Raw genomic sequence first — 27,394 nt, 5'->3', positions numbered from 1 at the left:
CGTGTTTCACTTCTGGGAGCCGAGTTCACTTCCATTGAAAGTCTCTGGCGTTGTTGATAAGATTATGTATTGTTCAGACTCCCCCACACTACAGGCAATAGTCCCATGATTGCACATTGCTTTTCATCCTGCTTTCTGTTGATATTCTTTTTCTTTTTGTCTTTTTTTTGAAGAAGCACCATGGAGAGTATTTTCAGTGATTTTTGCAGGATTACATGTGAAGACAACAAACATGTCATCACTGACTGGCAAACGGCAAAAGAGAAAAGATGGAGAAAGAGTGAAAAATGCTCACATTAGCATTCTAACATGCTCCCAGTGATAATACTAGCAGGTATAATGTAGCAGGATCATCATGTTAGCCTGCTAACATTTGCCAATTGGCACTAAACACGAGATACACCTGAGGCTGAGTGGAAGGTGATGAGTTTTGCAGGCACTGGGAAAATTTTAACTTTGACCTAATGATGACATTAGATGAAAAGTCAGGAGATCACTAAAATGATTAAGATACATCCTCTGGGAAACATGAACATGTGAACCAAATTCACAGCAATCCATCCAATGGTTGTTGACATATTTTAGTCTGGACCAAAGTGGTGGACTGACCCACTAGTTAATAACAAGATAATTACAAGATAAAATATTCATTGATGACTCTCAATATCTGTAGAGTGCTTACTTTGATTTTAACGTTAGATCTTCCCCTCACTTATGAGTTAGTGACGGCAGGCTTCAGGCTGCTGCCAGCAGATCGTCCTCTGTGTACAGCCGGGCTGCGGTGCACACAGACGCAGGGAGCAGCCAGAGGACGAGCGCCACTTAGAACCAGAACCAGAGCAACCCGCCTGCCGTCTGGAGAGAGACACACGGAGAGCAGGCAGAGCAGGCAGAGAGCAGGAGAGTTTCTGCCAAAAACAAGCACCAAGACTTGGGGAGACACGAGAGCAGCTGCTCGCTAACAACTACGTGTGTTCACAACAGAGAGCAGGAGGGAGGACAGATGTCTCACTCCGCTGCTCTGTGCTGTGACTCTCTATCAGACAGTCACAGAGCTGACTTTCAGTTTGCAATTGTAGCGTCTGTCGTCTAACTGAGTATTGATAATATGCCTAGTATTTTTGATTTGATGAACGTGGGCACTGATACGTGAAAATTAACTAAATGGTAGGAGTTGACTGATTATCGGCCTGGCTCATTATCAGATCCAATGTTCAGCATTTTTATCATCATCGGAATTGTTATTTTTTAAAATCTGATTGTCGATATGCGCTGCTTTAGCTCTGATGCATGTCAGCATACAGCACTACCTGATTGGTTATACTTCATGAGTAATAGCCTATCAACACTGTAGGCTGTGCGTGCTACTGTGCCACAGACAGCACAGAGAAGCATCTGCAGACTGGAGCAGCTCTGGTGAGCGAGCGGAGCTGTGTTTCAAATGTAAGGCAGCAGATATTGCTGAAGTTGCAATAAACATCACAATCCTCTACGCTGAAGTTGCAAAAACATCACAATCTTATGATATTTTTCCCAGTTAAACTGCTGAAAATGCCTGAATAACGCACCTTGTTGCAGTGATATAACGTAAGTTAAGCTAACGTAGAGTGTCGTACAGCTAACTTGAATGCGACAGCGAACGTCAACAAGTTCATTTGTTGAACCATAATTTATCCACCTGACTACAGCATGTCACTTATCAGGGTGGTCATACTCTCAGTCTCAACCCATAACTACTAGTATTGTTAGTGATGGAGGGTTGGAGGGTTGTTGTTAGACACTTTAAATGTAATGGAAGTGCATCTAAGGCCCGTGTTAATCCATACACAGACTGCACAGATGGTGAACAGTCGTCAGAGTTGAACAGTGACTTCTATTGCACATATTCAGCTATAGTAATCATTAATAATGAAGTAGCCTAGTTTTGAATGACAGCTTCCTTGCTACACCTTGTTAATATATAACATTTAAACAATGGTGGAATAAGTACTCGGATCATTTATTTAAGTGAAAGTATCGGTACCACAATGTAAAAATACTTCATTACAAGTAAAAGTCCTGCATTTAAAATCTTAAAAGTACAGAAGTATTACCAGCTACATTTACTTAAAGTATTAAAGTAAAAGCACTCATTTTACAGAAAATCAGGCTGTGGCTGATATATTAAGTAAGTTGAACAAAGTACATTAATACTGATATACTGATAATTTGATGCATAAGCAGCATTTTGTTGTTGTAGCTGCTGGAAGTGGAGCTAGTTTTCTAACAACTTAAAGACATCTGAAACATGACAAAGAGACACAAATACACACGTGGGTCAACCACTGGTTTAATCTTTAACAATGTGTTGTAATTTATAAACTCATCATTATGTTATTTATGTAAAATCTGCATCTGAAAGCTGTCAAATAAATGTAGTGGAGTAGAAAGTACAATATTTCCCTCTGAAATGTAGTGGAGTGGAAGTATAAAATAACATCAAATTAAAATATTCAAGTACAAGTACCTTTAAATTGTACAGTACTTTAAAGTAAATTTACTTAGTTACTTTCCACCACTGCATTTAAATAATTGAAACCAACTGCTGGTTCTTAATATCAGCCTCCTTGATTACTAATAATCATTATCAGTCCTAAAGAAAACATATCAGTTGACCCCTACTAAATGGGTTTTATTTGTATAAAAAAAAGCAGGGCTGGTGGGCAAGTACTGTAATGGGTGTACACCCAAACACTGTAACAGTGTTTACACGACTACTGCAGCAAGCCTACTGACAGACTGACGTTGCCATCCCTAGAAACACTGTACCAGCATGGCTGAAAAGACAAAACACAAGTTGTCAACTTAAACACTAAACCTGTGTATCAGAGGCCATTTAAAAATACTTTTTACTCTTACTGAACCAGAACCAGACATCACTGTATTGTAAGTAAAACACTACAGGTGATGGTGTGAGGTTCATGATATGCAGAACATAAAAGAGAATCTTCAAATAAAAAAGACTTTGACCACTATATTTCTACAGGGCTATAATGATATTTCTACTTTGATGTCACCAATAAAGAATTCTTGATGCCATTTCCAAGCAAAAACATGAAGTATTGTGGCACCGTTTCCAATAATTTCATCTTGTCAGAGTGCAAACAGCATTAAAGCCATGAGACAAAGATCTCCACTGAAGCCTGACTAATGATGCTTTTATAGGAAGAAACTCAGGAATACCTTGAAAACTGAAACCATACGTCCATTAATCAGTTACTCACTCCACAGAAAAATGTATCGATTCATTGTTTAATCTTTAATTTTCTTAAGCTGACTGTTGGTCAAACAAAACAATCTCAATATGTCAACTTGAGCTGTGAGAAACTGTGTGAGACGTTTTCATTTATGACACTTCTCCTAACTGAACCATTAATCAAGCAAATAAAAAGCAGATTAATCAATAATGACAATGAGTGCTGGCTGCAGCCCTACATTCATTACAGTAAAATATGTAATGTTACTGCATGTTGTCCAGACTGTCTGCATACAGGTGTGGCAGAAGAGGAACCATCTGACTGAGCTGTTCATCACTGACTGGCAGATATTTTACTGCTCTTAATTGACATCAATAAAGAACTTGCCTGACTACTGTACGGATGACTGTAAAGTAAAGAGAGAAGTAAATAAATCAAATGTTCTTGTGCAAACTACAGTCCTGTGTAATTACACTATGACATGAGCAATCAACACTGGACCGCTGCCAAGCCCCGCACTCACCAAACCGTTAACTCACAAAAGACTGAGTGGGGTCAAAAACTCCCAACCAGCAGATCTCTTCCTCGCCAGATGCTCCATTAGAACCAGTTTACCACACACACACACACACACACACACACACACACACACACACACACACACACACACACACACACACACAAAGACTAAAGGTCCCTGTGTTGTGATGGGATTCGGCAGGTTCACCAAGTTAAAGTTTAGACCTTTTTAATACCATTAACACCTGTTTCACCATCATACTGGCCAAAATATGAAAGTGTGATGGAAAACCAGTATGGACGATATATTTATCATTGTTATTTCACAGTTTCTCAGTATTTTCCCAACAGGAAATGACAATAATTTGATTAATGATTTTGTAGTTTTTGCTAAGATTGACACTGTGAGAGGATGAGCTTCCCAGCTGCTGTAGCTCCACAAAAAAAAGGATTAAACAGCTTCCTGCTGCACGATCCACTGTCAGAACAATTCTTTTAGTTTACAGATGGAGAACGTGTCCTGACAGCCTGCAATCAGATAAAAAACAGTTATAACTAACATTACTGCTAGTGCCTACGGCAGATAAGAGAAAATACTGAAGACTTTTGTGCATGAAATTGAAGATTTTTTTTAGAGGAAGTTGAAGGTAATAATTTTTACAGAGAAATGTGGTGAAAAGTGTAAAACAGTGACCGTGGATTCAGAGCTTTGTTCACCAACAATAGTGTAAAACAGACAGTCAGAAATGTAGAACCGCTTAATGTGACTTTTGCTACCGCCCACATCTGTAAAAGCAACCAATCAGAATAGAGCACGACCTGATGAACAATACAGCACATGTAGATAACACATTAGCATACAGTATCTATGCAAAGCGTCATTTTTTTGAATTCAGTTAAAAAATGTGTCATGCAGTGAACCTGCAACATCTAGTCCCTCCAGGATTTCACACTGGGGTTCTTGTGCGATTACTGTCGCCAAAATGTTTGATTTTTGCGACGGCTTTTCATGTTTTATGTGCTCTTTTTGAGGTTAAATGGTGGGAATTGTGGGAAAAATTGCAATGCAAAGGAAAATAATGCAATTTTTTTTTTAAACTACTACCAATGAAGAGTCATATGTAATCACTTCCTGTGAGCTGTGATGATGCAAGTTACCGCGACACGAAACTGTTCCAAATCACAAGCGCTCTGTTGATTTGGCAATTTTATTCAGAAGAAGTTGCAGCAATTTAGCAAAACTGCAAGCTCTAGCATGAATTATTGTGATCGCAAAATCACTATTTCCTAGAGGGACTGTTTAATGCAGAGAAATCAAGAGAATTTTGCAAAAAATATTCTGCAAATATTGTAAAGATCGGCTGAATTTGCATTAATTATTGGGATTATGTGTACAGGAGCCTTTACTTTGGCTTGTATCCACATCCATTCATCATGTAACTTACAGCATGTGTGTGTGCATATACAGTGTATGTGTTTACATCTGTTTGTGGTGGAGAGACACACACACAACTAAGACCTGGACTTGCTATTCTGCAATACAGCTGTGCCTGCAGAGATGCAACCAAACAAAACCAAGCAAATATCCACGTTAATCAAGTTACGCTCATCACTCCTCTGCATTTACACAACACAACCCCAAAACCAAGCAGCTCCTACACACCAGCTCTTGTCTGTTTCATGTCCAAAAGCTGCATCACATATGATTACTCCTGTTTGAAGAGGTTGGAAACCAACATATCTATATGCAGATTTCCAACATTTCCATTACAGAGACAAGGGTACACATGACTTATATCATAAGCCACAACCAACACTTTCTGCACATAGAGCCAAAAGCTAGAGCCTTTTCTCCACAATGTGCATTTGAGCAATTGGATTTCTTACACATCTGCTTAAAGCGACAGTACAACCTCCAGAGGTCTGAGTTCAGTGTCAGCTCTACTAAGGACACTGTGGATGCCTCCTGAAGGTCTCTCTCTCTCTCTCTCTCTCTCTCTCTCTCTCACACACACACACACAACTCAAACATCCAGCTGTCCTGAAGAAATAAAAGCCACATAAACGCGCCAAATCAAGCAGAAAACAGCAGTTCTTTACCTCTTTTTGGTTTGGGGAAACTTTCGTGCAGGTGAAAAACTACTTTCTCCACAAAGTGCTGGATGTTGCTGTGCTCTGGTCCTCGAACAAACACCATCCAGTCGTGGGTGAAGCCTTCCACAGTGGGTTTCTTTCGGACCTGGGCACGATGACCGAGTTCTAGTTTCACCTGAACAGCACCCTGTGAATAAAGTGATGTTGGGTTACTGCTCAAATTCACGCGGAACTTTAAAAAAAAAATAAATAAAAAAAATACTGTGTCATTGTGTGTTAGCACTCTGAACAGACACGTGCACAGACCAGTATAATAATGATAATTTATAAACCGATATTTTAATGTTTTACAATTAAAATTATAAGTTAAAATAAAGCCTTCTATGGGTTGAATATGCAGCTTTTAGTCCTTTTATGCACAGCAGCCTGATACGTTTAGTTGTCTCCCGCACTGGGAGCGTCAAGCCGAACTCTATTCAAAAATCTCCTCATTTAATCTTACTCATCTTATTCATGACTTTTTAATATTAGCTTAAGTCTGCAGGTAAATACACGCTGCACATGAAGCAGCACACATTTCCACAAACTTTAATATTATGAAACATGTTCCTACTACTTTCTGCCATGAGCTAATGTTACATGGCAGTAAAGACATACTGTAAGTTAATGAGAACAAGAAAAACCCTTTTGAGAAAGTTGAATTTTACCCAAATTTACGTGCAGCTTTATGCACTGCGTGTAACATTATGCTGAAGTGGAGGATGGACTGAAATAGCTTTAATTAACGCATTAGCAGAAGCGTATTTCCCTCCGGTAAGCAGAAACATGTTAAACCTGACAGGTTTGTTGGTACAGTTTTGTATTTCTCTGTTCATTCAGGAGAAAGCGGCACGTATCGGCTACAGCTAGCTGCACGGTTTGAAAATCCTTGTTACGGAGTAAAAAACACCGACTCCTCCGGTGTGACAAAACAGCAAAATGTCCAAACAGTTACTCCGTCAGACGGGACCGGTCAGCAAATCCTCCATGTGGCTACTCACCGAGCCGGCCATCCTTGAGGCCCCGCGTTACTGTTATTTCATGGAGAACTCGTTTTAAATGAGAGTAGAGGTGAGTACAGTTTGCTTATGACGGCGGACATGGTCTCTCCTGCGCTGAAGTCAGACTCAAGACTTTCAAAGGCTCACCGGCTGTCACCGGCCAGCAATAAGCTACTGTATTTCCGCTACGAACTTTCAAGATAAAACGCTCACTGATATGGTATGTACATTTAGTTTCTTCCACAGCAGGGCTTTTCATATATGATGCGAGTCTGTATATGTTGCAGTTTTCTTAGTATGTTTTTACTATTTTCTCAGTATATTATATTGCTTTATATTTTCACTAGATTGTGCCCTATGTGTGTGTGTTGCACTGTTTTGATGAGGCCACAGCCCTCCTGTTGTATATGTGTCTGCACAATGTGTAATGACAATAAAATTGAATTGAATTGAATTGAACTGCTGGGTGGAGCCAGGATTTTATCCTCCCTTAAACACCCAGAAAATTTATACTGTACCTGACATTAAAAAAAAGCCTTATTTGGAATTTTCATGTCTTCTAAATGTTTCTTCACAGCCTTCTCCGCTCTGCCAGAAATAAAATTCTGCTCAGGGGAAATACTTGATTTATATATTTATTTTGTTGGCCTAAAAGTAGTTAGCTTACATATACCAAGTGTCTGTTAACTGCCTTTATAAAATCCACCATGTCAAATTAGTACATTGTAATAAATGCATGAAACAGCATTCACCATAATATCATGCTAGGGTCTATATTTTGAGGTTTTAAAAAAGTTTTTGGGGGACATTTTTGAGCCTTAATTGTAGACAGATGAGAGGAAATGAGGCAGGCAGAGATGCATCAACACATTAATGGTCAGCATCTTCCCCTCAACCCTCACTCCATGGGTGCCCACAGGGTCTGGAGCTTTTATTACTGAATTATGAGAATGATTGAATTAAGATCTCCATGGCCCTTGTGTGTTGAATGCAATTCAATCCTATAACAACACTGTATTATTCTCTGGCCTTGCTTGATGGATTTTCACACTGTCTGTCATTACATTTCACATGTTTTATTTGCATATTCATGACACAGAGAGCAATATATAGACCTGAAACGACCATAATATAACAACTGCTATTTGTAAGACCAATCAGTCAAGGCTCTCATATTTCTTTTTATAAAATTGTTCTTTTAATTAACTTTAATTTACTAATCAGAATGTACATCAACTTGTTGTTCACTACTGCTTATTTGCCATTTGTACCTGCCAAACTACTGAGAAATGACTGAGGAATGTAGTTCAAGTAAAGCTTCATTCCAAACCACTCAGTGGTACAATGTTCTTTTTTCTTGTCTACTACTCTCCAATCTTTTATTTTTTAACATAAAATCCTCTCCTTTCTGTTACTTCTCCAGCTCAATGCGGCTACCTTGACGGTGCTGAGGCGTAGAGCGCACGCGCAGCTCGATGCACCCGCTGGGCCAGCATACAGAGCACGAGACGGGAAAAGCCAATGAGAGAGCAGCAGACACGAACAGTCTTCCAATCAGGTGGCCTTCCTGTAATTATGTTGCCTTCAGGTCCCGGGGGGAAACCGGCGAATGAAGCATGTGTTAGCAGTTTATATGTGTCGTACAAACTTGTTTAAAGCCGTCAAACGCCAACATTCACGAACGACGTGTGTGATTAAAATTTTTATTGTGACGCAATAATACATCGTCTGTACCTGATTTTAAACAGATAAACCCGAAAGACAAGTTCTATCAGCTATTTTAAAGCAAAGATGTAATTATAATGGTTGATAATAGGTCTTTATCCTCCTATTATTCGGAAAAAAATATCCACAACGTGTATTTCTTTGACAATCATATTTCCCCTTGTAGACTGTACGTATATATGTATGCACAGCAGCAAAAAATTATCAAAATATGTTCAAATTTTTTTTGAGAATGAATCACTATTTATGTAGAGCTGCATCAATTTGTTGATTAATCAATTAGTCAATTGCCAGAAATTTAATCAGCAACTCTTTGTTAATTTATTAATTTCTTCAAGCAAAAACTGAATATTTTGGAGTTTTGGCATATTGGTCGAACAAGCAATATGATGACATCACCCCTGGCAGTGGAAAATTAAAATGGGCACTTTAACTATTATCTGATATCTACAAAATTCATTGATTAATTGAAAAAAAAAAAAAAAAACCCAAAACAAATAATGAATAATCAGCAATGATTGGTAATGAAAATTATCATTAGTTGTAGGTTTTGACCTATTTAAATCTGAATTTTGATTGTTACCATCTCCACTGACAAATAATTTTCAGCATAATACTTATTATGATACCTTGCTACTTTTACTGTATTCTAATTTATTCTATTATGATATTCTATTATATGTAGATTATTGTTCTTCAGTATTCTGTATGGTATCAAAATGTACTCAGGTCTTTCTTGAAAATGAGTCCTCAATCTCAATGGGACTAACATGATTAAATAAAGGTAATGATAATAATTTCATTTTAATATTGGCAGTCATTGACTTCTATACAGTCCACATGTCTCTGTCTTGTAACCCCTTAGTACCCCTGATACAATTATAATTCCTGGAACCAACCATATTCAGTTGAACTTTATATATGTAAACATCTTATTTAAAGCCTCAATTAAGTTTTAAATATTATTTTTGACGAAAGATGGATGCACTGTTTCATAGTTATCTGTTTGTGTCCAGGCTGCGCTCTTATCAATTTTGGCCCTCGATACATGCCGTAGTTACATGCGCTTTTCTGGAGGCTGGGTGAATGAGGTAAAGTTTGACAGCAGTGAGCAACACGTATAACTTTTATTAGTTTTATAGAGGAGGCAAATGTATTAATGTTACTCAGCCTGCTGCAGGAGGAAGTGCAGTCCACCTAATTACTATATATAAACCGCCGCTTGTGTAGCCTTAGCTTGTGTTGATAACTCCAGTGTAGCTATTAGCCGATGCAGTTAGCTGCAGACAATTTAATATGCTCGCTTGTTTCTTGCCTTTCACTTTATTATTATTATTACCAACTAGTTCAGGTTGTTGTAACTTTTCATCTTATAAATATTCGAGCTAAAGTGCTTCCACAACTGGTTTCGTATGTGCGACATGTCGCCAGCATCAGGACCACGACTAGCCTGAGAGGTATAGCAAACCCTATTCAGAAATCTATCAATTAAACACGTTTACCTATCAGAATAGCACTATTATGCACAAAACGCCACTGAAAGCTGAAAACAACAGAACAGGAGGCACACTTTAATTCGGCTTAAAGATATTCAACCAAAAGGCATGTTTTTATCTGTCAAATTAAGGTTAGACTAGTGTGACGTAGCAGCATCAGTGTGCTGGCTGATGTAAAACCTGCTGGATGCATAACGTTGAGAAAGGTTTTATGGTGTGTAAGGAAGGTGCTATAAACTGGTGATGATAGTATCTGCAGTCTGGAGTGATACTCTGTAGAGCACGACTAGCAAATCATGATATCATAATAATAATAATGATCACAACAGCAGTAATAAATGTCGTATGCATGGGTATGTAAGCAATAGTGCAAGTGTTAAAGTACACCACAAGTACTTTTTTTGGGATATTTGGTTTGGACTACTCAATCAGAGTTTGCTCTGTGTTTATGCAGTGCTAGTTTTGCTCTGAAAGCCATGTTGGTGGTCCTGTTACTTTGTAAAATGACTGGCAGCTGAATGTTTTTAAAAAAAAAAGACTATTTGGTGTATCACATTAACCTAAATTACTTCCAGTCATTCTCACAGCTATCAAACATTTTCAATTAAAAATGTTATTTTGCATGTACAGTAGTGTTACAAGTTCATATTACCTAGGCAGATTGATACATATGCCAACATAGTATATGAGTTTCGATAAAGATACCAAAACAATACTTTTTTGAGTACCTCACTTTGAGAAGTATTTAATGCATTTTTCATTTATCAAAAGACTAACACTCTAAAATTAAATGTTCTCTAAAGAAAAAGAAAAGAAAGTCTAAATTCGCAAATTTGACCAAAAAAAGTACCAAAGAAGTATTGTAGTTCAGTACCCAACTCTAATTTATCTTAAGCTCTGTTCTACTACCAAACAATGTTTTATCAAAGTCAGCTCAGTTAACTTATCTTGTAGACTAAATAACAGAATCATATGTACTAGCCACCGGCCACTTGCATGTCTTAAAGGAATAGTTCACCCCAACAGAAAATTGTGACATTGGATTATTGATTCATGCACATGTTTTTGTAGACATATGGTGAAGTTTTTTCTCTGTGGAGTTCTAGAAAGTGCAACAAATGTCGTTAAAGCTAGAGGATATACTGAGGAGTGTAATATTTTCCATATTTTAAAAAAAATAAATCTTTATTTAATCAGGCAGTCTCATTGAGAGTAAGATCTCTTTTCCAAGAGAGACCTGAAAACAAGAAACATTCATAAGACAAAAACACAATCAGCAGACAGAAACACCACACAATAAACAAGAAATCAATAAAAACAGTTCTAAGAATCATAAAAAACAACAGATAATAGAGCTTCAAAATCTCCAAGGTGAATGTAAGACTCAAGTTCGAGGGCAGTTTGCCGTTGGTTCCATTTAAAAGGTGCATTGTACCTGAAACCAGTTCTGCCAACATTAGTGTGAACATGAGGGATATCTAAGGTTAAGAAGTTAATGGATCGTGTTCTGTAGTTACTAGATTTAAATGAGAAAAGAGATGTGAGGTAGTTTGGAAGCTTTACAGATGAGTAACATGAGATGTTTTTTCCTCTTGACTGTAAGGAAGTCCAACCAACCTTGAGATACAGACAACAATGGGTGCGACATTTGTTTGTTGTAATGCGTAATGCACTATGATTCACAGGGTTTAACTGCTGAAGTGTTGATGGCGTAGCATGACAATGCAGAATATCTCCATAGTCAAGGACAGACATAGTCAACAAGGTTGACTGCACAACAGTTGTACAGTTGGAGGAAGACAGACAACCTTTGATTCTTATCAAGAAGGCTCAGTTTGATTTTTAATTTCTGAATCAAATGTTGAATATGAATCTTGAATGATAGTCTGCTGTCAAGCCTAATTCCTAAGTATTTGTATGACTCAGCAAGAGTAATATGGTTGCCATTTATAATTTTAATGGCAGGATAGTCAGAGTCACTGGTGGAGGTGGTGAATACCATGTACTTGGTCTTATCTGCATTTAAAACTAGCCTGTGATTAATGAGTGGTAATTGGAAAGCATCAAAGGCAGACTGAAGATGAGTCAGGGCCTGGGCAGGGATGGAGCACCGGCCATATAAAATTGTATCAAAATGGACAATGAGTATTGATTAGGAAGAATTATTTATATATAATGTAAACAGCAATGGACCAGGGATAGACCCCTGTGGAAACCCATTTCTGATGGTAAGATGACTTGACTGCGTAGCATCAGCTAACAGCGGTCTGGTGGAGTCTGATGCCTTCTTGTGCAGCTTAGAAACACTTTCTTGGATCAGAGCTTTGAAACTGTGTGAATATGACCGGCTTTGTCTTTTTATGTTTGAGTCTTCCTCTCGCTTTTTGCTGGTGTATTTCTACAATTCTTGGCGCGTTACCGCCACCAATTGTCGACCAGTGCAATGGCGTGAAAACATCTGCAGAAGTGTGTATAATGTCACCCACAGCCTCGAGTGTGTGCTTGTACGTTTTTGTGCACTGATGTGATATATAAAACACCAGGACCTGCTCATGAGAATGTTGCTCCACAGCGCCACTAGTGGTCAAAAACTTCACAGAGTGCCTTTAATTTGTCAGATTTAAAGATATTCTCCATCTCAGGTTTGTCTCAGGTTTTGTTTGTGTCCTAATTACCAACCGTGACTTGTGAACTGATTATCAGTTTTTTAGGCATTTTGATCAAGTTTAGCAGTTTTTAATATTCTCTTAGGTCTTAAATTCCATCCTTGTTTTTCAGATTTGGGACTGTGTGCTGATTTGTGTAAGGTTTTGTGTACTTTTATTTTGAAGTTTCTATGTTGGAAGCAGCAGAGGCTGGCCATCTATGTTTCTAGTTCTCATTGAATAAGATTCAGGTATCTTGTGATGAATATATTGGTTGTGCTTTTACCCAGTCTGACGGCCCTTTGCAAAAACCTGTTGGTTAAATCAATCCCGAGGTAACATATTGAGATTGTTTTATTCAACCAACAGTCCAAAATCCCCAAATATTCAGCTTACTATCATATTTGACAAACAAATGTATACAATTCTCACATTTAAGAAGCTGGAACCAGTGCATATTTGGCATTATTTCTTGAGAAATAATGGCTAATCAGTTACCAAAATCATTTGCGATTAATTTCCTATCGATCAGCTAATCGATTAATCTACTACTTGTTGCAGCTCTATATTTTTTTCACACTTTTATAAATGTCAAAAATACTGAAAAAACGCTCAGCACAGTATCCCAGAACCCACGATGACATCATTAAATTGCTCGTTGTGACCAACCAACGACCCAAAACCCCAAAATAATTCATTTACATTTAAACAAAATAGAGAAAAGCAGCAAAAACATTTCAAAAGCTTAAACCAGAAAATGTTAATAAATGACTAAATTATCATCACATTTGCTATTGAACAACTTTCTGTTTCTGTTGATTATTTTAAAGCATGATAAATGATATAAAATGATGGAATGATTGTCAGTCAAAACTAGCACATAACCAACCAGTTTTATTAACAGCTGTGTCACATGTTGAGGAATACAGGCATCTAGCTGCATTCTGTGTGGCTATGATGATTTCAGGCCTTCCAACATGGCCGTGAAAGGGTGTGTGTCGTGCCACCTGAAAGGCCACTAAAAAAATCCCATGTGCCTGTCTGGCATGTGCAGTTTGCACCAGCGAGTGTCACACAGTAAAGCCTCAGTGGTGTCATTTCTAAAGCACTGTTGGCTCAACACTGTTCATGCTTTGTCCTCTCTTCTATTGCTAATGCAGACCTAGCAGTACAGGCCAGCCTATATTGTTTTGCTGTAAGGTAAATATGCAGTAGAAACCACTGGAACAGTTTGGTGTACAAACTCTTGAAAGTTTAGCTGACCATTGAGAGTCTTTAAATTAGAGAAAAAGCCAGGCACTTCTAAATGATAGCTATCACCTAAAATGTGACAAATGACGAGGATGAGTTGTTGTCATTCAGTTTCACTGAAAAGTAAACTTCTACCACCCACGTCCTTGTCAAACTCCACAAAGTGATAACTCATTTTAAAGACTATGAAGCTCAACTTTGCTAGATATACAAGTAGTGACATGCAGGCTAGATATGTCATAATAAAACTGGCATATTCTCTATGAACATCAATAAGCGCTTGATAAAGTCTGTTGGGAGTATAGCTGGATAGCAGCAGGTGCTGCTGACTTACCTGTTTCTGTAGTCAGGAAGCTGTGTGGCAGTGAGAGCCGGTGTTGAGTGTGCAGGAACAGGGTGGTGGACAGTACAGCAAAGCAGCCTGGCTTATCAGTTAGATAACAGTGGGGTTGGGTTGGGTGTCTGTGTTTGGGGAGGGGGTGGCAGGGAGTTAGGCTACATGAGGCTCATATTCCCTGTGTTTATAGTAATGTTAGACCAATATATCGGTTTACACATATTGTTTAAAGACAAAAGTTGGAGGGAAAAGAGACTAAAATATTCAGTTAGGAGTAAAACTTTTTTGTTGTATATATCTTTTATTACTTAACCTTAAGGGAATTTATGAGTTTGTTATTTGTAGATAATGGCCAGTCAAACTTCTGTAGGGCTGTGCAATATGACCAAAATCTCATATCACGATACAGGTCATTTTATATCCTGAAACGATACATATAGCGATATAGCGCATTTTCTGGTCCGTGTCCTCAGCCACCACCCCCACCCCTCTGGATGAAATGACTCCTCTTGGCTTTTTACTTGCTTTTATTGCACTTACAGTAAGGTCACACAGCGGAGCAGAGGAGAACCAAGTACTCAATAACTATACTCGTTACGTTACTGTAAGTGCAAAAGCTTTGTGAGTAAGAAGCCAAGAGGAGTAATTTATTAATGTAATCCATGCGATAGATCGACACACTCCAAATGATGAAAAACACTATTGTAAAGAGTGTGATTTGTGACACAACGAAATAAACAATAGAGCATAATATGAAATGACAGATGTTTTTCTATCATCACACAATATATATCGTCATATCGCACAGCCCTGTTTTTTGTGTGTGTTTTTTGACAATCTGTCAAGAGAAAGACTTATTCCATGTTTTAAATGATTACTGACATTAGCACTATCATTTGTAAGTTAATCTGTTTTTTTGCCCCTCAAATGATTAATTCTTGCTTAAGTCTGTAAAATATCAAAAAATAGTGAAAAAGGTCCATCAATGTTCCCCAGAGTCTCAGATGACATCTTCAGATTGCTTTATTGTACAACCAACAGACTAAAACTCAAAGATATTCAGTTTACAGTGATGGGAAAAAAGCAAATCCTTTATTATCCGTTTTTTTTAAAAGTTCCACCCTGTGGAATTTTTGACCACTAGAGGTGCTATGGAGCAAAGTTTTGATGAGCGGGTCCTCGTTCAAGAAAGTCCTGTATGAGTATGTGGGTGATGCAGTATACATTCTTGCTGCAGGTTTCACCATATTACAGTAATGCACATAGTAATGCGCCAGTAAAGACAAGGAAAAAAGATTGAAAATGTAAACACAGATGTAAACAATCAAAATCATCAAAAAAGAAAGGACGGTGGATTCCAGTAGAGGAAGGAAATGTGTTCCACTGTTTATTCGGCCTCAAGAATACAAGCAATATGTTACATAACGCAGTGTAAACATAACTGTGTTTGTTTACAAGAAAAATCTAGGGGAACCTTTAATTTTCTGTTGACTAATTTATTAATTGACTCTTTTCAGCACTATTAAAAAGATCTTTACAAAATAGTCTGGTAAACCTTTAATCAATCATGCCTCACGCTGCCGTTAGAAGCTGCTGATCAACTTAAATTACAAAGATCTTTCCTTAAAACCTCCTATCAAAATATTAGAATATTATTACCGCTGCTGTTATTGTTGTTGGTCAGTACCAAAAAAGTACTTGGTAGTTTGATACCCAGCTCTATTCAAAACCCAACAAGACTACGAGTCTACAGCCATGCTAGCAGCTCTGTGAGGCTGTTCTTGATATAATTGTGCACCTCAGCAACGTGTTGGTTTAGCGTGCTAGCATATTAACATTTGCTAGTTAGCACTAAACACAAAGTACAGCTGAGGCTGATGGGAATGATCAAAATGACCAGATGATGGCGCTAGATGAAAATCCAGAAGATCCAAGTTATTACAATTCATCCTGTGAGGACCATTATTGTGTGAACCCGATTTTACAGCAATCCATCCAATAGTTGTTGAGATGTTTTAATAAAGAACAAAAAAAAATCATGGTGGCACTACTGTTGAGATATTTCACTCTGAGCACAAATTTCAACCTTACATAGGAGGATAAGTCAGGAAGGACATCACCAAAGTCAGTAGGAGTCCTCTGGGGACCATGAATGTTTCATACAGTAGTAATCACCCTCATACATGTTGTGGTGGACTGCCAGATAGTCCTTTTGATAAAAACGAACATGCTGTAGCTGGTGAGCAGCTGTGTTGTAGCAGGCCTCAGACAGCTGGTGGTCAGCACCTGCACAGCATATTGTCAGGTCTAATGAGACAACCTGAGCTGGGCCACTCTGCGATGCAACCTGCGGGTAGATGAGTGGGGGATGGAGTATACCGATGACCTGTGAATAATTTAATGCAAAATTATGTCACGGCTTTAGGCCAATAATTTGATAACACAGAGCGGGAATCAGCTTTCAAAGGGTCAGACCCTGAATACCTCCAAGCAGTGCTTCTCTGTGGAATCTTTGTGCTCCATTAGTGCTCTGAAGCAACAGGTGGCTGTTTCACTTAGCTTTTGTTTCAAAAGCTGACTTCACCGTGTGCTGACATGTGATATTCTTGAGTTAAATAGGAGGATACCACCAAGCCTCCTCTCTGAAACTCAGTTTTCTGTCATACTGAACAAAACATGATGTTCCTGTAAGTCAAAGAACAGAAACAATAATGCTAACACTGTTTACTCTCATTAAGTTTTGCAAGCTTGTTCTAATGTAGCTTCCTCCTGTTCTCAGGCATGACTGGCAGACATGACGGAGAGTTTGAAGACACAGTTTGATTTCCCGAGCCCCGTCATACAAGCCCAGGTGAGCTGCTGACTCATGGCCAAACAAGAGGGTGACATGGGAGTACATTTTTTTTCCGTCTTCTATTCCAGTCATGATCCCCTTGAAAACCAATACCTTACTTTGAGCTAAAATGTACATGTTGACCTGCTTTTTGTTTTCCAGACAGTGAGAAATCTTGTTGCTGCTGTGCTAAAGGAGAAGGGGCAAAATGGGCAAATTACAGAGTCCTCCACACAGGTCAGCTCCTTCAAAATAATGTTTTTTTCAGAATTGAAGTCCCCATACTCACTAATGTGAAGCATTTCCTGTTGTATCAGCATGTTTGGGTATGACGTAATGCCATAGGAGGTCATTCAGAAGTGTAAACCAATGGGATCAGTCAGGGAGAGAAGGGTGACGTTGATTGGTTGAAGTTATTATTAACTTCTTGTTGAAAAAGTAATAGTGCCTTTGTCATTGGACCTTTAAGCACAAAAGATGATGCAGCAGAGAAGATGTCTCTTCTTGTCAAAATCTGGTGCCTACATTACCCACAATGCAACTTCACTGACAGTTCAGTCTGAGTTTTGGGTGTATTTATGTTAGTAGCGGCTAATGTAGCCTGGTGCTGCTAGCCTCCGGCAGAGATGAGAAGTGGGCCAAAGAGGTCTGCTAACCTCACTTCTTTCCAACTTCACACCCTCCAGATTTTTTTACTTTTCAAACTGCTTCAACCTCAACCGACACCGACTCAAGTGACATCACTTGAGGCAATTTATCAGATTTCACACAGCTCTGTCTAGAGACACAAAAGGCTTTATGCTACTTTTTTACACATGCAGCAGTACTCCCCAACATCTGGAAACACACACTGACAGCAGTGGTGTGAGTGTTTTACAGTACCAGTCACTTGCATTGTTTCCAAAGCTGAATAAGTTAACACCTTGGTTGATTGTGTTGATGGTGTGTATCAGGGCCCAGCACTGGAGGCTCTGTGGCAGCAGTGCTGCAGTGACTGTGCTCCGGTGCGTTCAGCCTGCTGTGATGCCATGGTGCTGCTGGTGGACCAGGGCCATGCAGACCTGCACTACGTCCTCAACAGAGTCCTCAACCTCCTGCCCTCTGCCAGGTACACAAAACACACTCATACTGTAGCTTGTCTCAGTCATATAATCATGCCTAATCATAACTAAGACTGTGGTGAGTGTGTGTTTTAAAAAAACAACTACAAAATACCAGAGACTGTATGAAGGGTAATCAAAAATAGTACAGAAAATCATATTATACATATTGTCATATTATATCTGCTAATCTGATATGACTGTACATCTTACTGCAGTTAGAACTAGTTGTTTGCAGTCGATTTTAATATTTTTGTCATACTTTTGAGAGAACATTGTTGTATGATTGTTGTATGTAGATGCTGTATGATTCACAGATAACAGTGCCTTTATATTCTTCTGTAGTCTACCGTAAAGTTCCTCAAAATTCACTTTTTCAGAAGAATCCCGTCAGCTCAGTACCACAATAATTTACTCATATATCCAGTGAAACATCAGTGCATTCAACAGTTGAGATGCACCTTCTTGTGATGTTACAACAGAAGCATCTGACATCATTATGCAGATGGTTGGTCCAACATGCATCAGTAAGAGAATCCTTCAGTGAAATCTAGAAATGCCCTCCAGTCATGTACAAATACTCTGATTTTAATAATAATAATTTGTGTTTCTCACAAAAAAAAAAATCAATTACCAAGTTAAAAATTCTTATAATAACATACACTCCCTCTCTCATTGAAAAATACAGAATCTATGAATCTGGAAACATTTTAGTTTAACTGCTGGACACAAGATGTCTCTTACTTCACTGAAAAGTCCAAAGTTTCCACATCACACAAGTTGCATGTTGGACCACCTAGCCTAGTTGTGATGTCACAAATCATGCTCATATGTGCATGTGTTAAGCTGAGATTTAATGTGTGAGCACAGAGACTCCCCTCCTTCAGCAGATGAAGATGAGAAGAGAAGAAAACAACATCCAGCTGAAGAAACAAATGAAGGAATTTAATCTATGACTAAACTCGTTTAAGCCACTTAAAAAACAAGTCTTATAGGCACATGATGCAGGCAAGGCATTGATACAAGCAAATATATTTTTTGAGCCTGTGAACTGTGAATCTCTTTATTTTTGTTGATTAATAGAGGAGAGCAAATTAAAGTCCACAGATATTAGAACTAGGCTGACATTTCAATAATTATTTAAATCGTTTGGCTAATATGTCAAGTGTTTCATCAATTAAAGCTAGATTTGAATGTTCCTGGTTTACTTTGACTAAAATATGGACAAAAACAGGTTAAAGGTGAACAAATTTGACACAGCTCTTACATTATATAACATTGGATCTCAGGACTAAATCTAAAAATAGCTTACAAACCGTACTGGCAGGCCAGCGCTCAGTACATTCTCTACTTGTACTATCTGTAGAGTATGTAGATAACACAGCAACTCAACGTAGAAGCAGCACTCAGTAAGAGGTGACTGCCACATTGTCCTTGTCACCTCTGCTGACTGTGATCCATTAATTCTTGTCATGTGCCAACCGTCAGAGCAGGAGATGGAAGTCTGACTGCAAAGTGACCTTTTCTATCCAACATAATATGACACATCTTACAGTATATAGAAAATGTTGAGTCAGCGTGGGAAATGACCTTTGAGCGTCATCTGCCAATGATTGGTTGGACAAAAGATTCTCACAATCCTTTTTTACTTGCCGCGATAATGAAGATGTATATGTTAAAATGTGACTACGACTATGGCCATATGGAATGGAGTCACTCATGATGAATCCACAGAGAATTATCACCCGCATTTTAGTCTCTTTCAGCTTATTGTTTTGTCTTCGATCTACAAGTTTACTGTTTTCTCATCAACCCATTTGCCATAACCATTTTCTAAGGTGATACCAGGGCTAGAGCTGCAACGATGAGTTGGTTCATCGATTCGTTGGCAACTATTAAATTAATGGCCAACCATTTTAAACATGACTGTCTTTTATTTCGTTATTTCATTGTAATATTAAACTAAATATCTTTGGGCTGTGGACTGTTGTTTGGGAGCAAAACAAGACATTTAGGTGGCATCTTGGGCTTTGGGAAACAGCAACTGACATTTTTTGCACTTTTTCTGACATTATATAGAACAAACAACTAATCGATTAATCAGTAAAATAACAGACAAATTGATAGTGAAAATAATCATTAGATGCAGCTCGAAACATGTCAATTGTTGTGTTAACTGCATTCCAAGTCCATACATATCAGTCATAACCTGATTCCTTGTTTTCAGAAACTTGAACGGCTCTCTTGCCTGTTAGAGTAAAAAAAGTAATATGTAACCTTTATATTTATGTGTTAAGTACAGAACTGGAGTCAGGATGTGGTTTATATTAATCTTCTCATCTCACTCTCAGAAAGAAAGTGAACAGAACCATTTTCTGCAAATTTGTTTATTTTTTTTCTGTGTGTGTGTTGGAGTCTGACATCCTCTGTGTTCTGTTTTTGACTTGGTGTGAACAGAAATGTCCAGGGGCTGATAAAGGTGATTGGACGGCTGCTACAGACGCAGGCAGACCAGAGAGACAGAGAAACACACTTTACTTGTCCTTACTCTATCAGGTCAGTCTTTGTCATACACACAGTGCCTTCACTTGTGCTTGTTGTCTCTGTGAGTTGTTTGTCCTGCATGTCTGGTATAAAAATGAACTATCTATACGCTTGTTTTTGACTATTGTTCTGTATCATTCATGAATAAAAAAAAATCGTGATCTTCCCCGGTGGTACTACCTCTTAAAGTTAAACACCCCAGCTTTAGAGACTGGGCTGTTGACTGATACATAGATATTATGTGGAATGATGCAAGCAGACATGTGCCTGTTGGGGGTGGTTAAAGACATTGGCTCTCAACTTAATCTAGATGCAGCTGATAGGAGGAAGTCTGGTTGGACTTGCTGGAAGATTGGTGGGAAGATGCCCTTGATAAGTCAACCCTACCTCCTCCACTAAAAAGTAGGGCTTAGAATCCATGTTATTAAGACCAAATTGCATATTCATGGCCAGAATGTTCAGAATCAGTTATGGTAATCAGTATGGTAATTAACTGGTTTTTCCATATTAAGACTGTTTTAAATTACTGGAGTGGCCCATAATTGCTAGGAAATCCAAGTAGATTAGGAATTTGATCTACAGGTGGTTATAAATCGCTAAGAAACACACCAACAAACACATTGAAGATGGTAAGCTAGTAAAAATTCGTGTTTAAAATCCAGGATTTAAAAAACTTAGCATTTGTTAGACCTCAAGGATACACACAACAAATCAGTTTACAACTTCACTAGCTTGTTGCGCTACATAACACAACTCCTCTCTCAACACTGTTTTTCTGTGTCATGATGGATTTTATCACAGGTGCTCTCACTTTTGGTTTGACCTCCAAATAAAGCGGTTTAGATGATCTGGATAAACTGTTGGCTCATTTAGAACTAATCTAGATCTGATTATCTGACTGCCGTAGACTTTATATTAAGGTGGACGTGGCGCGGTGAGACGTCACCCGTTGGTTTCATTGGAGCCGATTTGAAGCCCAGAGTTGCAGGTTATTGTCAGCGCCATCTTTTCTGTTTGGAGCCAGGAGCCTCCAGATAAGGAGTGTGGGTTGTTGACTTTCACGGTCTAGAAACACGCCCTGCTACCTAACACCCAAGCTAACGCTAGCTTACTGGAAGCACCAAGCGCTGTACACGTGGGCTATTGTTAGCTGCTTTAACTAAATTGTGCTAACAGGTGCAGGTATCATTATCAAGTAACATTAAACTTAGTGAAATATTGTGACAATAGTCCGACTCAGTGCGAGTCCTGGAGCTGGGGAAAGCAGCAGGTGAGCCAACTGTCAATCATCGCCCACACGGCAGACATCAAATATACTATAAGTCTTCAAATCTTATTAACGGAGCAATAATTTCCAAAATGGCCACCAGCATACTTAGTAGAGGGCCTGAAGTTAGAGATTGAGACCATAATGACTTGTTGAAAAAATGATTGGCTTAGTATTTCTAGAGAAGTTGAGGCTTTTTGAATGGGAGTCAGTCGGAGCATCTAGTGGCCGTTGGTGGCATTGCAGTTTAAGGTACTTCTGCATTGACTTCAGTCTCAAGTCGCGGTAGTTGCTGCTTGCTGACTGCTCATGATTTTTTTGTGATACCAAATCTCAGCAATTATTATGTGAGTACAGTGTTATCATGACCAATAGGTATTTTGTGGCTTTTTCAGTGCAACAGAGAACAGCCGCGATTAGACAATGCAAACGATACAGTCACCAGTCAGAGTGTGGACAGTTCTCTGTGGTACAGATCAGTCTAACTGGTTGGATAAAGTATAGGGCTGTGCTCCTGCTGGAGTCTGGATGGAGCCCCCTCCTCTTCCTCCAGCCTCAGCTCTGCACCTCTGCCAAGATCCTGGGGCCTCCTTAATCAGTTACAGCGGGTGATAAAAAGACTGAGCTGCTTTGTCTTTTTTCTTTTCCTTTTTTCCTTCATGTTTCCCTTCCTCCCTCCTGCTCTCCACATTTCTCTCTACACTCCCTGACACCCTCTCCTCCTTTTTTCTTTTCTTCGCTCTCTCCATGTCTCTATCCCCAATTTCTTTCTCTCCTTTCATTGTTCTTTTCTTTCTCATTCTGTCTTCATCGCTGTCTCTGCTGTCTGTGTCTGTCTGGCGGCCTGAACTTCCCTGGTGGGAAGATGAATGTGTTGAGGGCAGCAGGGTGGCGCCGTTGGCCTGGCAGTCTGGCCCGCCATTGGTCGCTGGGCCTGGCACTGCTGGGTAACTGTAAATGCTGCAGGATTAATGGAGGATGCACACTGGTGCCCATTGTTGACCGTCTGCTCGCCGCTGCCCTGTGCAATCTGCCACCGAGACTCCGAGCCACTTCAGCCCCCAGCAGGATCAGAGAAGGTTCAGGGCTCTGTCCGGCACACCAACTCATTTCTCATGTGATGTTAGTCTGCCCGTACCCCTGCAGGCTTTCCCACATACCCAGTGTATCTGGCCTGCCTGCTCAGGTGCACTGAAATGGTAATTCACACATTTTTATTGAAATACATATCATATCCTTTTAGCAGCTGCATTGTGGACTGATAAGATTTAACCTGCAGCCCTGACATGGAACCTCTCATATGTTACACATTTACACATACTGTACATTGACAAGTTAACAATAAATCTGGGTAGTTAGCACCAGTATTAATACCAAGCATAGCAGAACAGACAAAGAACAGGTTACCAAAAGAGATAATCCTAGATAGTCATCACTATAGCCTGAGGCCAATACCAGTAAAAAGTTCAAAAACAATATATCAGCTTACAGTTTAATACATCAGATTGTTATTTTATAACATAAACGCAAATATTTTAGACAAGGAGCCCTTAAATGTGGTTATTTACAGAGCATGGGTGTCATGTAAAAAAAAACAAAACAAAACAGGATTTGATAATTCATGCTCTCAAATGAATAATTCATGCTTTCGATTTAATAGTGATTTTTGGCGTGAGACGCTGAGAACGCTAAGGAGCTGCAAAGCCATTCTTTAATGAAAAATAAACAGTAGCTTTATATATATATATATATATATATATATATATATATATATATATATAAATCGGAGAGCACAAATTATTAAATTGGGGGCACTACTGAGTGTTTTATTCCTGTGACACCTCCTGGGCTCTGCAGTTATTCAAGAATTCAGATGCTAGGCTGAGGCCATGTCACCATAACATCATAAAGGATGGATGATGGAAACAGATTTTTCAGATACACTTTGAAGTTGGGGTACCTGTTTCTCCTTCCTCTACTTTACAAAAAACATTAAAGTTATGCTGCTAAATGAGCAGCAATAAATTATCATTGTGTATCAGAGTTTCTGGTACTCGTTTAATTAGGTAATTTAGTCAGAAACTCTTACATTTATTCAGATAAAGTCAATGGAAGCATGCACTGATTAGCATTTTATTTTGCCTAGTACAGTATTGGTCTGTGTTTGATTATCAAGTGAAAAATTTCTAAAGGAAAAGATCTGCTCAGAACAACCAGATATACAGTGATCCAACTGAAATCTGAGTAACAGGTTATTTCGTGTTTTTGCTAGCGTGGAAGGTTTGGCCAAACTTGAAAAGAATAGAATCTGATTTAGTCTCCTTTTCTTTAATAAGATCTAATATGTTATCTATACTGTTGTCTTGGCATCAGACATAATATTTGTTGAAGACAAGCCTTTGGGTTTTGATGCTTTATTGATTATATTTGCTTAATCTGCACAGTTTCTAGGAATGTGCTCAGGAGAATTCTAGTTTCTGACTCCATCTTCACATTGTATTATGTTTCAACCAAATAGTCCTGGAAATTGATGTGTAAAATTTGATTATATACACACCTTCCCATTCACTTGAATGAGAAAGTGTTCCCAAACTTTTGAGTGGTACTGTAGATTATATTATGCAGTCAATAGTAGGACTGGGTATCATTTGAGGTTTTTCAGTACTTGTGCTGGTATAATACTTGAGTTCTGGTGCTGATGCCAGAACAAAGCTTATTTGATACCTTACTTTTTGAATCAGTGTGCCCTGGTAACCTACGTGTTAAGGCACATACCACATTACCACAACATCCATTGTTCGATTCCAGACTGGGGATCATTTCGTACCCTTTTATCTCCTCTAATGCTTCCTGTCTCTTTGCTAAATTAAATATTAACATGGGTTTCATAAAACCTGTTTTGTTTATTTTTATTTAAGCCAAAGTTCTGAGATGTTAAATGTCTAAACACAAGCATCTGTAGAATACAAGAACTTGGTTAAAATAAATTACAGTTTGAAATTGACAGAATTCTGATAAAAATATGAAACTACTGAATCCGATATAAACAAGATCAGCAAACAAGATTACAAATCTGATTAGATGGTCAATGCCAGTTTTCAGGACTTGACAGTTTTTGTACCGAAGAAGTATTGAGGTTCGATAACCAGCCCTAGTAAATAAAAAGGACTGGCCTGTAGGATACGTGCTGACATTCTTGTCATTCTGTAGGAAAAGATGCATGTTTTGCTTCAGGAAATGAAGCTTTGTTGCTTTGGTGCAGATTAGTTCCTCTTATGATTTATATGCAACACAAGGCTAACCTTTCTGACTGTGCTTGTGCATTAGACTCAGTATTTTTGTGTCATTTTTGCTAACGTGCCAATGCATCCATTGTTTTTTTTTTCTTTTGAGGATCTTATTGCTTAAGATTTAAAGACTGTCAGAGACTTGTAATGAAGTATTTTAGTCTCGTCACTGGGAAATGTTTCAGTGAGGTTTGCCTGCTGCCCAGCTTCCAGATGGTAAATCAGGTCTGTGGTCCAACCTAGACTTCACCTCAGAGGTTGGTGTAACCTGCAGACAGTCCAGGAAGTTGGGCGTTACGACAGACACATTTTACCTGGTCCATTTGTCATCCAGCTCTCCAATTCAGCTGTGAACTTGGAGTTGAACCAAAGGAGGATGCCCTCTGTCTTGACTTCCTGCCTCTTCCTTTGTGTGGCAGCTGAAGAGTCGGAAGCGGCGTGAGAGGGTGATGGATGGGAACTGCATTGAAGCTGAGGGTTGGGAGACGACCACAGGGAACCTAAGGAGGGAGGGGCAGAGATGGTCAGATAGATTATACCATGTGAAAACAGGGAAGAAGGAGTATAGGGAGGAGGGATCCCAGCCACTGAGTAGTCCATGTCTGGCTCACGCCGCAGGCTGCCACAGGCACAGGCATGCACAGTCGCTGAACTTCCTTCCTACACTTAGATATGTGATGATTGATGGAACGCATTGGTTCGCTGATGGTGGTATCCACCCCCCCCCCCCCACCCACACCACCCTGTTGTGTTAACCTCTGGCCTGTCTGTGGACTGCAGTCTGAACAATACACAGAGACTTCACCTTGGATTTGACCTCAGTGTTTTGTCTGGACTTAATGGGTTTGCAAATTCAAGAGTAAATGAGGCTCACAGGACACAGGTAAAGAACAGGAAGACCTTGAAATGGTGCTATTGAGAAGTCATTACTGTTTTGAATTTCCAGTCTATTTTAAACAAAAAGCATATATATATATATATATATATATATATATCCTCTTTTTATTGACACACTACTAACACAAACAGAAATCAAACACAGCAATAGTTTGTATCTTATACAGATGACCAATCAGACAGTTCCAAAAAGCCAGCAAGGGAACTAGCAAACAAAGAACAAACTGCAACAAAAAACATAAAAGAAATAATCCCCCCACCCCTCACCAAGAGAAAAAAAAAAAAAACATAACAAAAATATAATGTGAATATGGTTGTTTGCCACAGGCGCAGCACCCTTCCTCAACTAACTTTTATGAAATATTACAGTCCCCCTCCACTCAAACATGTGTTTTGCTTCTTGTTCCCTCACTGTGATGTTGTTCTCTTCACTGTGCAGAATGATGTGCGTGTCAGAGTTTGTTTTCACATTCATCCGCTGAAAGTGGAAACTTTCTCGTTTCTCACGAAAAATCTCTGTTAAACATGTATCACAACTAGTTTGCAGCCAATCTTGGTCCCGTATGCAACTTACACAAGTGTACTGTGGAAACTTGAAACCTCCAGTGCACAAACACTGAAAATGGACTTTTCAGTGAAGCAGCAGACATCTTGCATTGAGTGATATTGCATGTTCATAGAGTTATAGCTGTGGGAAGTAGGGGTGCTGGGGGTGGATACTCACATTGATTAGAATTGTCAGTCAGAAGACAAATTGAAGAAAAAGTCGTCTAAACAAGACAGTAATGTAAGCGATGTCTTAATTGAATCTGTTAGATCTGAAGTCACTGATCCTCTCACCAAGTATCCAGAATGTTTCAGGATCAAATTGTTTCCCACATCAGCTCATTACAGCTCAATTTGCTGTTTAAACTGATTAGAGTGATTAAACGCCGTGGTCACCTGCACAGGAATAAAAATCAGGATCTGTGGCGTGAACGTGACCTTTACTCTGCCCTGTTATGTTGCAGGAGCAGCCCCCACCCGTACATCACAGCCCTGGAGAACCGGCTGGACTGCTGGCCGGCTCTGCTGCTGGAGATTGATGACTTCATTCAGCAGGCTGCTGACAGGCAAGCACAGT

General features: G+C 39.0%; 2 protein-coding genes across 6 annotated transcripts in view; one reads left to right on the top strand and one right to left on the bottom strand.

The window, feature by feature from the left end:
• Nucleotides 1-14,410, bottom strand: part of mllt3 (MLLT3 super elongation complex subunit) — a 68,130-nt gene extending 53,720 nt beyond the window's left edge. For 2 of the 4 annotated variants that reach the window (XM_044341674.1, XM_044341675.1), the window contains exons 1-2: nt 6,890-7,035; nt 5,856-6,036 (exon numbers count right to left, since the gene is read on the bottom strand). In XM_044341674.1, the coding sequence (XP_044197609.1) occupies nt 5,856-6,036; nt 6,890-6,901 (193 nt within the window). In that variant the 5' untranslated portion in view covers nt 6,902-7,035. Of the gene's footprint in view, nt 1-5,855; nt 6,037-6,889; nt 7,037-14,340 lie in introns of those variants that run through there. The other 2 variants (XM_044341677.1, XM_044341676.1) reach the window with 2 other exon arrangements.
• Nucleotides 9,621-27,394, top strand: part of focad (focadhesin) — a 54,909-nt gene continuing 37,135 nt past the window's right edge. Inside the window, exons 1-6 of one of the 2 annotated variants that reach the window (XM_044341672.1) lie at nt 9,621-9,705; nt 17,123-17,194; nt 17,339-17,413; nt 18,130-18,284; nt 20,734-20,832; nt 27,282-27,383. In XM_044341672.1, coding sequence (XP_044197607.1) covers nt 17,138-17,194; nt 17,339-17,413; nt 18,130-18,284; nt 20,734-20,832; nt 27,282-27,383 — 488 coding nt within the window. In that variant the 5' untranslated portion in view covers nt 9,621-9,705; nt 17,123-17,137. Of the gene's footprint in view, nt 9,706-9,803; nt 10,072-17,122; nt 17,195-17,338; nt 17,414-18,129; nt 18,285-20,733; nt 20,833-27,281; nt 27,384-27,394 lie in introns of those variants that run through there. The other variant, XM_044341673.1, reaches the window with a different exon arrangement.

The sequence above is a fragment of the Thunnus albacares genome, chromosome 22 (genome assembly GCF_914725855.1).
Source record: "Thunnus albacares chromosome 22, fThuAlb1.1, whole genome shotgun sequence".
NCBI lineage: Eukaryota > Metazoa > Chordata > Actinopteri > Scombriformes > Scombridae > Thunnus > Thunnus albacares.
The sequence above is the reverse complement of the archived record's forward strand: the minus strand, read 5'-3'. Positions and strand labels throughout refer to the sequence as shown.